This window comes from Besnoitia besnoiti, chromosome XIII (assembly GCF_002563875.1).
Source record: "Besnoitia besnoiti strain Bb-Ger1 chromosome XIII, whole genome shotgun sequence".
NCBI lineage: Eukaryota > Apicomplexa > Conoidasida > Eucoccidiorida > Sarcocystidae > Besnoitia > Besnoitia besnoiti.
Window position 1 is genome coordinate 562893 of NC_042368.1, and position 16943 is coordinate 579835.

General features: G+C 57.2%; 4 protein-coding genes across 4 annotated transcripts; 2 read left to right on the forward strand and 2 right to left on the reverse strand.

Annotated features, from left to right (window-relative positions):
- Positions 1-295: 295 nt before the first annotated feature.
- Positions 296-4203, forward strand: BESB_030510 (P-type ATPase PMA1; the record flags this gene model as incomplete). Its single annotated transcript, XM_029361719.1, has 2 exons — positions 296-748; positions 1243-4203. The coding sequence occupies 2 exons, from the start codon at positions 296-298 to the stop codon at positions 4201-4203; spliced, it is 3414 nt and encodes a 1137-aa protein (XP_029215186.1).
- A 2214-nt stretch (positions 4204-6417) lies between these two features.
- Positions 6418-7301, forward strand: BESB_030520 (uncharacterized protein; the record flags this gene model as incomplete). Its single annotated transcript, XM_029361720.1, has 2 exons — positions 6418-6630; positions 7083-7301. The coding sequence occupies 2 exons, from the start codon at positions 6418-6420 to the stop codon at positions 7299-7301; spliced, it is 432 nt and encodes a 143-aa protein (XP_029215187.1).
- Positions 7302-9164: 1863 nt separating this feature from the next.
- On the reverse strand, positions 9165-14622 carry BESB_030530 (initiation factor, subunit 2 family protein; the record flags this gene model as incomplete). Its single annotated transcript, XM_029361721.1, has 7 exons — positions 9165-10072; positions 10821-10944; positions 11267-11454; positions 11876-12037; positions 12775-12936; positions 13193-14091; positions 14564-14622. The coding sequence occupies 7 exons, from the start codon at positions 14620-14622 to the stop codon at positions 9165-9167; spliced, it is 2502 nt and encodes an 833-aa protein (XP_029215188.1).
- A 1394-nt stretch (positions 14623-16016) lies between these two features.
- On the reverse strand, positions 16017-16763 carry BESB_030540 (uncharacterized protein; the record flags this gene model as incomplete). The annotated part of the gene is made up of 1 exon (XM_029361722.1): positions 16017-16763. The coding sequence occupies one exon, from the start codon at positions 16761-16763 to the stop codon at positions 16017-16019; it is 747 nt and encodes a 248-aa protein (XP_029215189.1).
- Positions 16764-16943: the final 180 nt, after the last annotated feature.

The window sequence follows — 16943 nt, forward strand, 5'->3', positions numbered from 1 at the left end:
AGCGCTGCGATACATAAGCGAGGCCTGCGGGCGTATAATGACGTCTGCCTTTAGGCAGGCGGGTTTTTGCTTTTTGCGCTCGCTGGGCTGGCTGTCTTCAATCCGCCAGCTACACGGACCGTGTGATCCACCCTGATGGTACAGAAAGCACGCGGCTGGGGGGCTGAAACTAAACGTAATTCTTGCCTCCCGTGGGAGATATCTGTATCAAAGCCGAATCAGTCCACCACATAGTTTCTTGCGGTTCTGACATTCCCCATCTTCATTGCCTAGACGCGCAGGCGCTTACGAAGCCATGGCGGATCATTCCAGCGCAGGAGATCACCTTCTGCCTAAGGTAGACGGGCAAGGGCCAACAGCGCCAGCTCCTGAGCCTCGGCTCGCCAAAGCGACTACAGGACAGCCGCAGCAACCGCAGTCGGCCGGATATCAGCCGATCCCAACTGTATCAGACAACTCAAATGAAGATCAACACGCAGCAGACGGGGTCGCGGGAGAGCCGGAGTCTGAACATGCATATCGCACGCAGGAGGTGAAAAAGCAAGAAAACGCTGGGTCTGCGACAGACACACAAGAGGCCGAGAAGAAGGACGACGAGGCAAAGAAAGCAGCACAGCTTGAGGCAGAAGCAGACAAGTTAAACCAGACAACGGTGACGGCAGTGAACTATGACACCCACGGTCTCACTACTGGTCAGGTAGAAGAACTCAGAAAGAATTATGGCTGGAATGAAGTGCACCCGCGGCAGGTAAGGGTCTTGCCGACGCATTATCCACTCACCGCACCAGTGTGCGGTTAAGCTGAGAGGCGTGACTACACCGTGTCTTCGTTTTCGGCGTTTGCACGAAGTGAGCGAAGGCACGCTCTTGGACGCGTGAAGAAGATTAAATAGAGTACACTCTTCGACGGGTGCATCCTGTCATCCGTCAAGCCGCCCGAGAGAGGATGGGTTGCAGTCGCAGCTTTCAGAGTGGGACGGATAGTTATTAAAGGGCTCGGAAGCTCCTGCAGTAAATTTTGGTTCCGGAGATGCACTTTGTGTGGCTACTGCGCCGTGTGCTTGGCAGTTAAGCAATCGGCAGCTCCCTCCTACGTACGGTCGAGCCTTCCAGGACCGTCTCCGCGTCCACCACGATCAGTTATTCGTACCCCAGGGATGACAGGTATAAATACACATTGTGGCTTTCATGCAGCTACGGTCGAACATAGTTTCGCGCTCACCTGCCGGTGTGTCCCCTGCAGATACCTGAGTGGATGAAAGTGCTCAAGAAATATCTCTCGCTCGTACCCATGATCTTGGTCGTTGCGGCGCTTTTCGCTGTCTGCGTGGAGGAGGAGAACATGCGAGACTGGTTTTCCTTTGCTCTCTTACTTTTTTTGGACAATTTAATGGTGTGGGCTGACTACATTGGTCAGCGGTCAGCGCACAACGCCATCGCAGCGGTTGAAAAGCTCGGGGCCCCAATCTGCAAAGTGAAAAGGGATGGATCATGGCAGGACCGACAGGTGAGGGAACTTGTGCCAGGCGACATCGTCTACCTCAAGGCCGGCGTCATAATGCCGGCTGATGGGTTATTCGTCACAAACGGCGCAACAGTGACGGTTGATGAATCCGCCCTTACAGGGGAATCCATTCCCCTCCGAAAGCACCCGGGGGCACGTCTCCTTTCTGGTTCGGTTGTACAGAAGGGTGAGGGGGAGATGCTTGTTACGCAAACAGGAAATGAGTCCTTCTACGGCAAGACCTTGGCGCTCCTTGCACGGGCTGAGCAACCAGGTCATCTGCAAACAGTACTGCATAGAACGCAGCTGTTCATCACCTTCATCGCTGCATGCTTCGCTTTATTCCTTTTTTTCTGGCAGTCCTTTCATCCTGACTGGAAACAGATGATCCCTGAAAGGCGGTGCATTATCGCACTCAAACGCGCTTTCATTCTGGTTGCGTCCGTTGTGCCAGCCGCTATGCCCGTGGTCACGACAACGGTGCTGTCTGTGGGGGCGCTTACAATCACGAAGCAGCACGCGGCTGTTTCGCGCCTCTCAGCCATCGAGGAGGCAGCAGGAGTCGTGATCCTGTTCAGTGACAAGACGGGCACCCTAACAAAAAATCAGCTCTCCCTGTTCACTGAGGAGTGCACGGTGGAGCCAGGTTACGACGAGAAAACCATGCTTCTGTACGCGAGCCTCTGCAGCGATACTCGGGACCCTGAGCCGATTGATCGGACGCTAAACGGCGCGACGGACATGGTCGAGCGCGCAAAGTACAAAATTCTCGACTATGTACCGTTCAATCCCGTGGACAAGAGGAGCGAGGCAACTGTAGTCGCCCCGGACGGGAAGAAATTTCTGACTACGAAAGGAGCCCCCCAAGTCGTCAGGGACCTGGTCTGCTACGAAGATATGCAGCTTAGGGAGCGTTTGAATGAAATGATATTAGCGAAAGCAAAACGCGGATTGAGAACCCTAGGTGTTGCTGTGAAACCGCTCCACGAAGGTGTCGCTCCTGAGGCAGCGCGCTGGAAGCTTGTTGGCTATGTCTCGTTGTATGATCCCCCTCGTGAAGACACCGCGGACACAATCAAGAAGGCAAACGAACTGGGTATTCGGGTGATTATGATTACTGGCGATCAGCAGGCCATCGCAATTGAAACTGCGAAGCAGCTTCATATTGGTACTAACATCGTGGGCCCCGAGATTTGGGAAGAAGAAAAACAGACAGGGAAAATACAGGGCAAGTCACTAGCTGAATTCATCGAAGGTGTTGACGGTTTCTCGGGCGTGTTTCCAGAGCACAAGTTTGCAATAGTCAATGCGATGATGGATGCACACAAGTTAGTAGCAATGACAGGAGATGGAGTTAACGATGCCCCGGCGTTGAAGCGGGCGACTGTTGGCATCGCGGTCAGCGGGGCGACCCAAGCAGCAAGAGCAGCAGCCGATATCATTTTGTTTGCCCCTGGATTGAAAACCATTATTACTGTCATGTCGCTATCAAGACAAATCTTCAAGCGCGTTGAGTCTTACATTATTTTCCGTATCTATACTAGCTTGATTATTCTGGGTATGTGGTGGGGAAATATCGTCATCCTGCGCTACCAGTTCCCTGCTTGGATTCTTGTTCTTTTGTCAATGATTAACGACTTCGTTCTCATGAGCTGCTCTCACGATAGGGTCTCAACCTCCAGGACACCAATGATTTGGTCTATGATGCGTGTAATTTTTCTCTCCATGTGGCTGGGCTTGTTGGCGACAATTTCTATAATGTTATATGTGGTCTTTGCAGATCCCTCACACAACGTTAACTGGTGGCCTCGGTGGGGATTACCGGACTTTCACAATGACTGGCCTGTCCCCATTTCCAAACACTTCATGAGCTATCAAACCAATGCAGGGGTATGGCTATTGATGACGGTTCTCATCCAGTTTTCATTCCAGAGCGTGCGAACCCGTGGAGTCTTTTGCAGTTACGGTGTGAACAATCAGTTTCCAGCACTCATTATCATCATTCCTCAAGTGTGCGCCGTGCTTGTGACGATCTTTCTTTCAGTATACTGGAAGATTGCATGGAGGCCGGCAGCCGGACCTCGCATGGTTGGTCTCGATTGGGGTCAAGCGTGGGTAACGATATTTTGGGGCCTTCTGTGGTTTTTTGTGATGGATGTAACAAAAATCGGTTTTTATAAGTATGTATGGCCTCCGGTAGAACGCAGTCCAACGTTCAAAGCCCTGACAGCGGAGGGACCGTGTCAGCAAGAGATCGAGAACGACAACATAGCAAAGAAAGTAATGCGTAATACAATTAACTTCCTGAGACAACGAGAGGCTGACATGAGCAAGTTCGAAGACAAGGTGGAAGACGCGTTCCTAGCAGCGATCACGAACTTCGGTGAAGTTAGCAAGAAGGCGCATGCGAGAAGCGGACGCGCTGCGGATAAGCAGCGACAAGCTCCTGCATTACCAAAGGGGAGAACCGCGACTATGCAAATAACAACTAAAGATAAGGCGGCCCCCTTCCATGTTAGTATCGACAAAAAGGCGTCAGCGGCTCAAGGTGACTCTGAAGAGGCCAAGGCTGTGAACACTGAAGTTGGAGTCCGAATACCGGTTAACGTTAGCGAAGGGGCGGACGCTTTGGATGCCGCGGGCGCATCGGAAGATCATGACCTGGAGCGAGGGAATATGAAGCCCCCGACGACGCACTAGGTCATCTGCCCTGTCTGGTGATGCTGACATTTCCTGTGGACACGTAGGGGCAGCTGATGATGGTGATGCGGTAAATTCAAGTGCTTGTGATGACTGCGCAGCTCACCATTCTGTGTGCCGCGTTGAGGCGAGTGCACCACGTGGGTACTGGGCGGATGGCGGCAGAGTTGAGAATTTCCTTTGAGTACGCCTTTTAGTGGTCTAAAGGTTTTGCTGGCAGACATGCTGCACCAGGTCAGGCGGGCTGGTCGTAGATTTGCTCTCAGAGTGAACCGACGTGCTGCTTGGTAAATGGGACCGCCATCAGGCACTGCTTCGTTGCAAGGAATTCTTCTCAGCACCCGCGTGAGCCCTGCGCTCGTCTATAGCGACACGCTCAATTTCTCTCCTGCAAAGGGCATGGGTCTGGCGACCTCGCTTCCCACGGCCCGATGGACTAGCCATACCCATTCTTTCGACCCAGAAACTGGTATCCGCACGTTGGGCTGGTAGTGTATCTTGTTGAACGGGGTCGCCGCCGCTACGGAACCAGCCTAAAACACGTACTCTCGCGAGCCGCCCTCTTCGCCAGGTTTTGTACCGCTCTCATTTGCGCCCTCCAGTGCAGCAACGCACCCCTCCACCAAGCTAATGTCTAGGGCCAAACACAATTAGCACCGGCTATTACGGTGTAGGCCCAAGCCATCTCGAAGGCATTCCGTTACTAGACCGCCACAACCGAGAGCCCTACGCGAGCGGCGCAGTGATACGGACGCTTCCAAGAGCTCAAATACTGACTTTTCGCTCCGTAGCGCTGCGCAAATAGTTTTACTCACTGCCCACGCGACAGCTGCTGGCTTATGAACGCATTTCTGACGCCGCGTAACTGTAGCAGCGCCGACAGACTCTGAACCTGCCGTGGTGATCTGCTAGTGGTGCGTACGCTGGACTTCACGTGTCTATTTTCGGTCACGGAGATTTGCCTAGGAACAAAAATTGCTTGCTGCGTTCAGCGCATCACTATCACACCTGAGAGAGATGCGACGTTTTTCTCTTCCACAGCAAAGGTGGTGCGGGTTCTTCCAGAGGAGACAGCGGTGGCCGTGTAGCAGCACACTGTTCAGAGAAACGCTGACACCCATGCAAGCGGTGAAGCTTTCTGCGGGAGCAGCTGTGCTTGACGCCTTGCACAGGACGCAACTGGAGCTCGAGAACAAGTGAAACCGGCGGAGGGCGTGCGAAGGCAGAGAGAAGCGCATCCAGTGCCGCTAGAGATAAGGGGACACACAATATCATGCGGGAGAGGACACACGTAGAGCAAACATATGCATCCGCTCCCCAAATGTAAAGGCATGAGCAGAATAGGAAGGCTGCATCACGCCGGTAGGCACTCCCACGAGATGGGAATTCTTCATGGTTTCTTCTTCGCTGAATTTGGCGTTGGACCTGTACCCACGCAAGGCTTTGTCGCACAGTCTCCACAGTGGCGCCGCCTAGTTGGGCAGCGGCCGCGCGAAAGGCTGCTGTCTCTTCGACTTCCAGAGCCTCCGTCAACTTGGCCTTTCATAGGAGGAAAGTCTTCTATCTTTATCATTAGTGTCACAAAGCATGCCTGGAGGAAAAAAAGAACAACACACACACAGGAGCATTCAGGGGCGTCCTTCTTCCAGCGGAATCGGTGCGCGAGGGGTTCGCGTGCGTCATCCATTCCTTGCTCCTGTGCTGTGCCTGTATCGCAAAAATCCTTCGCCGCTGAGCGGTAGCCCTTTTTGCCACGGGTCCACGGAAGGGCGCGTGACGTACTTTGCTCGTGCCTATTTCCGGACTGCGAGTGTTATTTTTCAGTTGTGGTGTCTCCTTTCTGTGTCATCGTTGGTAGACGCGTTGTTCCCCCCTCCGTTTGTGACGACACGCTGCCGGCGTCCTCGTCGGAATCCTTGAAAATCTCCCGGCCGTTCGTCCAGTTCGGGTTCCGCTCCCGGTCTCCTTCCTCGCGCTACACATTTTCTGTGTTTGTTTCCTGTCAAACCTCCTCGTGTGCAGCTTCGCCTCTTCGAGGGCCTTCTCTTCCACTCGACGCGCTTCATATCCGTCTCAAAGGAGAGGGTCGTGGCACGTGGACGCTGCGCGGACTGTCGAAACTTTGTTCGCCGCTGCCGCCTGAGTTGCTTGCCTGCACTGTGTGTTTCTCGCGAAAGAAGCTTCTCTGGATCTTCTTTTCGTAATATATTTGCCATGGTCGCCACGCCCGCGCCGAGCTGCCCCTCCGGGGGAGCAAGCTGCAAAGTTTCTCAGGGGGTTCTGGGCTTCTTCTGCAAAGGCTTCAGCATGATGAGCTACCGCAATGTCTCGCCCCGGACTGCGCTGTGTGTGATCAAGGCTGGAACCTTCTGCCGGACAATGTGGCCGTTGATTCCCCCTCTCATGCTGTACCAATACATCCGACAGGTAGCGCTCGCTCCCTGCTCCCACGGCCTTTCTCGGCAGCATGTGACACGAACCTTGAGGCACAGGCAACCGCTGCCGTCCTGACTGGCGCGAGGGGCGCGACACGGCTAACTAATTCTTTCACTCTTTCACCGAGAAAACGCGGCGGGGAGGGGGGGAGGCGGGGCGGTGGGGGAAGGGGGTTGGGGGGAGTTGTCGCGCCACAACGCGAAGTCACACTGCGACCTATGCGTTTTCCCCGGTCACCCCCTCAAAGTTGAAGCGATGAACCCGAAAGCTCCGCTCTCCCACCGACGCGAGCATGCGCAGGCGTCACTCCAGCAATATGCACGCAGATAGAACAGTAGGCCGCTCGGTGAATCGAGCTTCTTGTCCATTCTCTCGGCGCCTGCGAGCCCCATCTGTGAATAGGTGTGTGCGTGTGCGTTCGCTTGACTTTTTTTTCTGCGCAGACGGACGACGAAATGCGATCGGTCGAGTTTCTCCAGAGCCAGAGCAGAAGCACAAACGCGCTTTCTTTCTTCGATACTCGCAAGGCGAACAGCACGGGACACTGGCGTCTGCAGCAGGATCTCGCGGTAATTGACCGCGAGGTCAACTCGGCGCAGCCCGTGCAGGCAGCTGCTGTCGAAGGTGCGAAAGAGGCCGCAAAGACCAAAAACGGAAAGTGAACTTGTCAGGCATTCGTCGTATGAAACGAGCAGGCGCGCCCGCACCGGAATTACTCCTGAGGGCTGCGAAAGAGAGAGCTTAAGTGAGCGGCCGGGGGAGGGGGTGCTGGTAGGGAGAGCAGCACGGAGTAGGCAGAAGCCTTGTCTGCAGGTGTCAATCGTCCTCGAAAGAGTAAGGCGTCCATTCGGTCCGAACCCGATGCCAGTCCCAGACCCTACCTCTTTCATTCACGGAAAAGCGTGTCTTACTTTTCCCGGCGTGGGCAATTCGCCGCGATAGCGACTCTCGCTGCGGAAACGAGACCGCAAAAGGCCACGTCTTGGCAGGGCGGCGGACAAACACAGTGAACCTCGCGCCAGCTGGCAGGAAATGGACTCTATCTCGCGCGCATGCGACAATGGGGCGGCGCCGTTCCACGAGGTCGTTGTTCCTGCACTGGCCTCGCTTTTCGTCGGAAGGCTTCCATCTTTGTTGGTCCGTGTATTCCCGCGTCTTTTGCGCTCCTGTCGCTGCCTAGTGGATCGCTAAATCCATAATAAAGTAGCACTGGCTACTGGAGAAACCGGCATAACGCCCTCATGACGCGCCGTTTGAAGCCGGTTCACGTCGTCAGTTGCACTTGCTCCCTCGTGTCCTTAAAAAAACCTCCCGCTTGGAACGAACTGCGCGCGGCCAGTTGCTGACAGCCGATTTCGCCGCACCCTCGGGATCAACTGTCCTTGAACCGGCAGGGAAAATACACAACGTAGGACCCTGCACTATGTTTCAGCACGCCTTTCTGACCTACCTTACGTCCGCTCTCTGAAAGGTCCACCCCCTAGCTTTTAACCACAGCTGTCCGTAGAAGCAACTGGAAGTCTCAGAAACCGGAATTAGATCTAGTCATGGTAACATTCTTCATGAAGTTGCCCGTCCACCATTCTATCCCTGCACCCGGAAGTTCAAAGGCTGCGTGCGGAGAGCTACGGATCATGCGCTGAACGAGTCGTAATGCTTCGCGCGCGCACGCTAGACTTCCGAAGCGGTTGGCGCACGCGCCATGTCACCGCCGGGTTTCACTCTTGCTCTAGAGGTTTGTCAGCCTCATCGAAATTATCCCCGCTAACCCCTACAGTGCCCTTGGAAATAGAACTTCTCGTTAAGCGGGGCCTCGTACCTCTGCAGTACATTTGTAGTAATTCCGCCGTTTTTGGCTATGCTCGACAGGTGCCAGGTGGCCTCAGAACGATGCATCCGCCTCAACGGGAGTAGCGGGCTGGCAGTAGCCTCGGGTATTCCTTCTTGAGTAGTGCAGCGTCTGGGGAGGCAGCTCCTGAAGTCACTGCAGTGAGACACACTCTAACTGTAACTTATAAGCTCTCTGTGTCGCATCCACTCGCCCACATGTGGACGTACACGTTGTCTATTCTAGTTGAGCACTACAGACACTCTGGCGTGCGTCTGGTGCACACAGTGCCGTAGAGGTAGATGAGCACTTTCCGTCAATGTTGTATTGTTTGTGGAGCTGCAGTTCGTGTGACAGGGCCCATGATCTCACAGCCATGGACTCACATGTTTTCAAAAAAGGACGCTGGCGGTTGCGCGTGCGGCGCTCTTTCGCCGCCCACCCCCTCTCCTCTACAGAAGCTTCGAGGCGGCTAAATTGAAATGAACTCGCGCTCTGCTAAACTGAGGGTTGTCTCACACTTTTACTTTACACCGGCGCAGCACGCGTCCCAATATTTGCACAGGTGGACTCATGTGCATCTTCTGCTGAGGAAAGCGACATCCTTTCGTTGCTCGCTCCGCTTCGTGCACTGTGACGCGTCTTCTGTCTGGAGTCGAACTCCAGGCTTTCTCAAGCGGCGGCAGATCCTTTCTCTCTAGTCTAGCACTGCGCCGCCCGCGCGGCCGGACCCGCGCACGAGCAGCGCAGGCACGTTGGACGCAGGGTAGATGCCGTCTTCGGTGACAACGAAGTCAACAAACTGCGCCGGGGTCACATCGTAGCACAAATTCATCACACATACTTCGGAGCCTGCGGAGCTGCTTTCGTCGCCGTGGGACGCGGCTCCGACGGCGTCTGCGGCACCAGAGGCCGCTTTCGCGGCCTTCACTCGGCTTGTCGGTCGGACGTCGGGCTCCTCCTCTCCGCCTGCGCCGAAAAACGACCCCGATTGGGCGTTTCCACAGAGAAGCCCGGCGTGCTTGCCGTCAGGTTTTCCCCCAGCACCTAAAGAGACTTCGACTTTTCCGTTCAGTAGCTTCGCAGATGCGCTGCCGGCGAGCGTCCCAGCAGCGGCCGGCTGTGCCGCCGGAGACGCGGCGGGAACGGCATTCGACGCGCCGTTTATGCCTCCCACTCCCGCAGGCGCCGTCTGGGACTTTCGCGGTTTCGAAAGGAAGGACGCCGCGCGAATCAGCGGACTGCTCAACCCCGGCGGCGCGTTCGCGGACGACGCGCGCAGCGACATCCGCGGATACTGCCGCGTACTCTCCGCGAAAAGAGAGTCATATTCTCCGGCCTTCCGCGCAATCGCCGAGGATGAGTAACTCGTCGGTGTCGTCCACACGAGCTCTGGATCGTCCAACTCATTGAAGGAACAGGAATCAAACACGATACGGTCAAACATCTTGTAGCTTTCGCACAAAACAAAAATCGGCTTCGCGTAGCGCTTCCCCGTCATCGCGGCGACTGCAGCCCCCGCCCGATTGACCACAGCCGCGTTCGCCAGTACCGCGGCCGCCCCCAGCACCACCTTCGTCACGTCCTCCATGTGGTACGACAGACCTGCAAATAGCCGCGAAACGAAACAAGACACATGCGCGTTCAAACTGATACGAATGCATTGACACTTCTACACGAAAGTAAACCCGACACAACTGTATATGGTGTAGGCGTGGGATTCCTGCGCATGCATGTTTAGCTGTCGTAAGCAGCCCAGTAGGGCGGAGGTGTCCGGGAATCATACGGAACTCGATTGTCTGTATCTTTTAGCCGGAGTCATCTTCTGTGCTCCAGGAACTGTAATGACTTAGTGGGACAGATGTGTAGCTCTCTCGCGCGCATGCCCACTAGCAGAGGCCTAAAACGACGGTTAAATGGCAAGATCACCCTGCAGAGCCTGCGAATCGAACCACGGCTTCCGCACACCAGCAGAAAGAATGTTTTGATTCGTGAGCCTGTCGAGAATCTCTGCTTCGGAGGGCACACCTTGAAAGAACAAAGCAGTGCTCGAGAGACTTGAAACGATGCATTACGTCCCCCCCCCGAATATACACTACACCCGAGCGAATACACACACACTTCTGCATACATGTCTACGAATACATGCACCCCTCGCGAAGAGGCAGTCGCTCTCTGCATTTAGACCAGCGATTGTGTTCAGCCTTCCGACCCTCTACATGCATGTTCACGCCCGTGCGCTACAGCATCTTACGCAAGCGCCCCGATCAACTTCCAGTGAAAGTAGAAGTCGGTCGAGACCCATTCAAACGCGGACTTCACGGGGCTGTTTTTGAGCACGAAATACCCTTACCATTCAAGAGAGTGTAGGTGACCTCGATGCCGGCCGCCGCAAACGCCCGCGCAGTAGCCTGACCAGCGAGGTGAGGATGCGAATCGACGACGACGACAGTGAAGCGCCGCCCTCGCTTTTTTGCCTGAGAAGTGGAACACACAACCAACGCCGAAACCCGCCATGAAAAGCTTGGAAACGGACAAAACACAAGGCGCAATGACGCATCAGACGCGCACTCATGCACACGTGCTTACATGAGGAAATGCAGAACTCCTCTCCATGGAAGGATGAGCACCTTGTCGCTGTACCTGTGGTGAGGCCGACCGGTCTTCGTTCAATTTGTTCTCACGCATTCTTTCTGGAAGTTGTCATCCATTCTTGCTGTTGTCTATCTGCCTGCTGACGCACGTGCACGCCGCAGCGCATCTCCGCGCGTGCACATGCAGATGCCCTAGGTGTCGTACCTGAATAATAGCCCGCAGCACCGCCGTCGACTTCCCGTAGACGAGGAGACAGTCTCCGTCCTCTGCAAGCTGCTCTTGAAAGACATTCGCAACTGCGCATGTGGCCGCCAGAATTCGCTGGCTGATGAAAGTCGAGATCTCAGAACATAAGGCGACTTTCGTGTCCTGAAGAGGCATTGTCGCGTAGCCTGCGCGCGCAGCAGCAACTCGCAAAAACGAAGAGACACGGCGGAACGTCCTGCGGCCCTGTCCTGAAGCGTGTGGCAAGCCTGACTCCCAGTGAGCGTCCACGCGCAAACTGACGCCGCTCCACGCATGCCAAGGCAGTGCCACCCGAAACCCTAAAATCCAACACGAGTCGAATCGGTGAATTCGACACACACTCCACTGCGAGAGAAAATTCCTCCTCCGTGCGTCAAAGAAGGGGTGTTAGCTGGGAGCATACCCAGGCACACAAATACAGATGTGTGCACGCATTTATATACAGACGTATGCATGTACGCATGCACACGCTGCATCCAGTGGGCACCATCTCCGCCACTGCTACATCGCGTTTTGGTTTTGAGGCTGACAGGCAGACGGCGGCTTGGCGAAAGCCAGAGAACTCACTTGAGAGACGTTTCTTCAGCCAGCGGATGGCCCCACCCATGGAGAGACTGTGCGGCCGGCAGTGAGTGATGAAGTTGATCTGGCGATCGAGTGCAATCTTCAGGTGCTTGTCCACTGCCTCGTAGGGCGGCGGGCAGTAGTCCTCAATGAATCGCTCAAAGGCTGCTCACGCACGCGCAGGCGCACAGAAAAGGACTCGCGTTTCTGGGTCGTCGCACGCGCAGGGCGCCGCGAGCACGTCCATCAGAGAAGACAAAAGCCCGCGAACTCTCGCACTCGGGGTCGCCTCGGGACACTGCAAATGCGCAGCTGGAGCACGTATCTGTGGCGGGTGGAGCTAACCGCTCGAGGTGCTTGAAGCGTTCACGCGTGAATGTCCAACAGAATCTCTTGATGCAGTGCCGTCTCACAAGTCCTTTGCAGGGCGCAAATAAGCCAGGGCACACCCCGCACAACAAGCGTCACTGCGGGCGCCTTCCCGCTTTCGAGGAGCACCTCCCAGCGGATCCAAGGCGAAGCATGAAACGGCCACCCTCTCGTAGCTCCGACATGCACAGATGTGCTTGTTCGCACGCGAATCCATGCAGCGTATGGTCTTTACTTTTTGCACCTACCAGATAATCTCGGACAAACATATATATATATATATATATATATATATATATATATATATATATAGGGTTTAGGGTTTAGGGTTATATATATATATATATATATATAGCTTGATAGATAGCGAGATAGATGGATGGATAAATAGAGGATATGGGTAGTGGCTAGGGTCACATCCGCGGGAGCGCGTTGTGGCTGGAGCCCTCCCGGCGAAAGTGAGGGGAGAAAAATATTCCACCAATTCGGTTGCGAGTTCTCAGTTGAGCACTCGAGCTGAACTGGGGGCGCACCCGTTAGCATGGCGACCGTCCGCGCATTGGTGCCTGTGACGCGCCGACGGCCCATTTGAAGGCCTACGCGAATGACTGCGGGGTGCACCAGGTCCTGCTGGAAATCCATCACGATGCGAGTCTGCAGCGGAACCTCCTCGTTGCCTCCCTTCTGCCGGCGACCTGCGCAGGGCGATGGGCGCAACGCAGCCGCGCACAGACCGCAAGCATCCGTGACTCAACGGCGAAAGCGAGAAGACACCCCAGCCGCGAAGAAGGAGACGCAAGGGTCGGCGGACACGCGACACGCAGTCGCAGCGCTCCGCTTCGCACTCGCTGTCTCCACGCCTGCCTCTCCGCAGAACTGCATACGAACGTAGTCTACAGACGACGTGCCCACGACTCCCTCGCCGCAGACAGGCGACTTTTCTGTACTCACCTTGGGGTCGCTTCAGAATGGGGACGCCCTCAACTGTGAAGGAGCACATGGGAATGACAGAGCGGTCGTAGGGCGGCAAATGGCTCAAAAACCTCAAGTGACTGTGCCACTGGACGTTGCTCGAGGCCAGCGCGGACGCCTTGTTGGTCTCCTTCCTGCGCCGACCCTCCGGGCCCCCCTGGCCGGCCGCCGCGCTCGGCGGCAGGGGCGCCGCCGCGGGCCCGTGGTGGTGGGGTCTGCTGGTCCCTGCAGCCCCCGCGAGGAGCGGGGAGTTCCCGGAGCCCCCGCTGAAGCTCGGGCTTTTTCCTGCGGCGGCACTTGGCGAGAGCGCCGCGCCGGCTGCGCTGCCCGCGCCCTTCTCCGACTTCCGGCGGGTCTGAGCGCCTGCGACGGTCTTCGCATGCGACGGCGTGACCGAAGAGACGCAGTGCGGCGCAGGCGCCCCCGAAGCAGGCGACGGCGAGGAGACAGGCGGGCCCCCCAACGCCGACGCCGCGCCCGCGGGGCCGATCGCCCCCGCGGATGCGACGACGCCTTCGAGCGTCATGGCGCCCCCAGGCGCGAGGCGGTCACCGGGCGACGGCTGGCGCGCAACGGCGGGCGAGCTGCGGAGGTCTTCGCGCGCGCCTCGATTCGCTGTCTCTCTCCGCGGCAGCCGCAGGCTGCTCCACAAGGTGAGGCGCCTCTGAGGCTCCACAGAGCACGGCGCGAGCGCCCGTGTCCCCCTAGCGGTGCGCGGAGAGAGAGCGAGACAGGCCAGTGACCAGCCGACGGCCGCGCGCGCGTGTGGAAGGCAGCCTGCCGCAGGGAAGCGTGAAGACGCGGACGCTTCGTCCTTCAGAGACTGCGAGGAACCGAGAGAATGAGTCTCCCGCAGAGAGTAGACTCGACTGCCCTCGCTGAGTTGGTGCAGCAGTGTGGCGAAGGTCGGACGAGGTGACGCGCAGTGTCGCGAGGACGTGGGCTAGAGCGACTGGGCAGCGCGAACCGCGGAGTTGGAGAGCTGTGTGGACGAAATGTGGAAAAAATGCGTGAGGACTGCGAAAACAGCCCGCGAGGATCCGGAAAAATTCACTCGGGGAGCGTTTTTTCCGCAGCAAAAAGACGGCCGCAGTGCCAGCGACAAGGGCCTTTCGCTCTGTCGTCCGCGGGGCCAAGGAGCTATTCAGAGCCGAAACGCGGCTCTTCTCGATCGGGGGAAAAAGCTGGTGAGAGAGTTCCGTGCAGCTTCTCCAAGCTCGCACGTCGTGCCCAAGAAACGACAAAAGAGCCGGTAACAGAAGCGAACAGCGTGAAGAGCCCGAGCGAACGGACGCCGTCAAATTAGGCACCCACGACTTCGATGAGCATGCAGCTACAGAGACGCCGTACCCTTCCAGTAGGCTGCGCGACAGAGCAGGGGGAGCGAGGGCACGGAGGAGGCTCAGCATCGCCGACAAAAACTCTAATTCCCTCGCTTGAACCCGTCCATGTCTGTTCGGGTTCGCCGTGCAGCGACGAGACATAAAAAGCGCAGGTAACCTCCGGCGACTCTCGCTGAACGGCGGCGATACGCCCTGGGCCGGGCGCTTTCTCGCATTCTGCGCGGAAGAGACAGCTGCGAGGGCGCTCACGGCGTGACTAACAAAAAGCTCTGCGCGGCGACTGCAAACATCCCTGTGGGTCCTGTACAGCGTGGCGCCGTTTCTTCTCACGAGCGTGATGGTTATGAGCATAGCATAACCACGCAGCCTCGCTTCTCTAGGTCAATTCCCCATTGCTGCCTCCCTTGGGAGGTGTACAGGCTGCGGCGGTATACCCTCCACGTGAGGCACGTGCGTTTAGTCACCGCTAGTGAGGGGTGACCGTTGCCGGCGGTAGGCCGTCCTAACGCTTCGCGTTTCCTCTCTAGTGGCAGGCTTTATGGTATAGAGATCGTCGACATCTACGATGCTGCGGCGTGCCGGGACACTGTGCGAGCAAGAGGGTATCCTCCCGAGTGTAACAACGAGTCCTTTGCAGATCTGTCTGCCCCAGGGAGCCCCCCCTCTGGACACGAGAAGGGGTATCGCCGGAAACGAGTGCTTTCCGCGGCGCTTCGAGGGTTGTTAGTTGTCTGCAGATAGATTTGAATGTCGCAACGCGATGCGCACGAGCCCAGACCGAAGGCCCTCCAGCGGACAGCCCCGAGTGCGATTGACAAACGTTTTCAAAACAGCAAGCGACCCGTGCACCCATCCACTGCATGGCGCGCCTTCGCGTCCCACAGGCCATAAATAAGCGTTTACTTTTCACAGTACGGGAAAAGGGTGCCGCGGGCACGAAAGATACTCCTCTGTTCTCAAATGGCTGCTGAAAAGAGTGTGAAGCTGTCGCAGAAGCCGCCTTGGGACGCGCCGTGGCAATGACCGCAGGCGCGGCGGCCGCGACGGAGAGGAAAAAACTAGCGAACTGCAGACAAGATACCAACGCACACCGCCCAGATGGAAGATCCCAGACCTGCTCGACAACAGGCGAGGCGAACGCCTGCATGAGCAGAGTTCCGTAGAGTCCCTCGTAGGACGGCGAGACGAGTCCCAGCATCTCGCATCGTGCCTGTATGCACGACGCGACTTTCTTCAAGCAAGGTGCAGGCTAGGAGACGGGAAAGGTCCCGCAGCGGAATCCCGGTGCATTTTTTCACTGTGTTGCAGCCTGACGCGTCGCCCGCTGTCCCCCCTGCCTCTCGCCTTCTAGCTCGCAGAGACTAGATCGTCCACGAGGCGTGTGAGAGATGTGCGAGAGCCTCCTACTGCCTCCTGCTCGCCTCCTGGAGGGGGCGGCGGGGGAGGGGGGAGGGCGCGCCTCATTCGTCGCTGGCGTCTTGTTTGAGGAGCTGCCTGCGCCGCTCTTCGTCGGCCTTCTTCTTCGCCAGAAGTTTTACTTTTCGGTCGGCATTGGCCGTGCGGATCATGCGGAATCCGGTCTTGATCACGTTTCCAGTCGCGGAGAGCGTCTTCCCCGTCCCCCAGAGCCCGAGACCCAAGCCGAAGCTGACGCCCCACATGCTCTCCGAATCCCGCGCCAGCACCAGTCCGGCGCTCACAAGCCCGACGGCGAAGGCGAGCTTCCCGAGGGACTTGAACAGCTTGAATCTCCTCCTGTCTCGCGAGAAGAACTCCAGATCCTGCCCACTGTGGTTCCTGCCTTTGCTGTTGGAGGCGTCCGCGACGTGCGAGTCTCCAGCGCCCGGCTCAGTTGCCGTCCCGTCTGTCCGGCGCTCCTCACGCGTTTCGACTGTATCGTCCAGGCCGGGCGGCTTGGAGAGCACCACCGGACTTCTCCGCGTCTTCTCGTCCAAGGCCGCGGGGGGGGTGACGCGGAGCCGCGCGCGCGCCCGCGTCTGCACACTGAGAGATCCCGGCTGCTCACGAGCCGAGGTGGATGCCTTGAGCCCTTCTGAACAAGCCCCCTGTTGACAAAACAATGCCAGGTGCGCGCCGCAGACGACCAGCATAACGCAAAACGGCCGCGCGCGGAAAAAAGGCCTGCGCCGCGTAACAGGCCTGGGACGGCCTGCCGAGCTGCCTGCGTCAGCCGACCGCTCCAGCATCGCGGGAGCGTGTCAAATCCGTCACTGCAGCTGAGGCAGACACACGCACACACTTTGAAACGCGCAGACACCTGCCACGACGGCGGAGAACCTTACACCCGCATTAACGTCGCACTCGCTCGCCAAAAAGACGAAAGGCCAGCTGAATGCGTCGCCTCCAAAGTTCACCCGACCAAACCC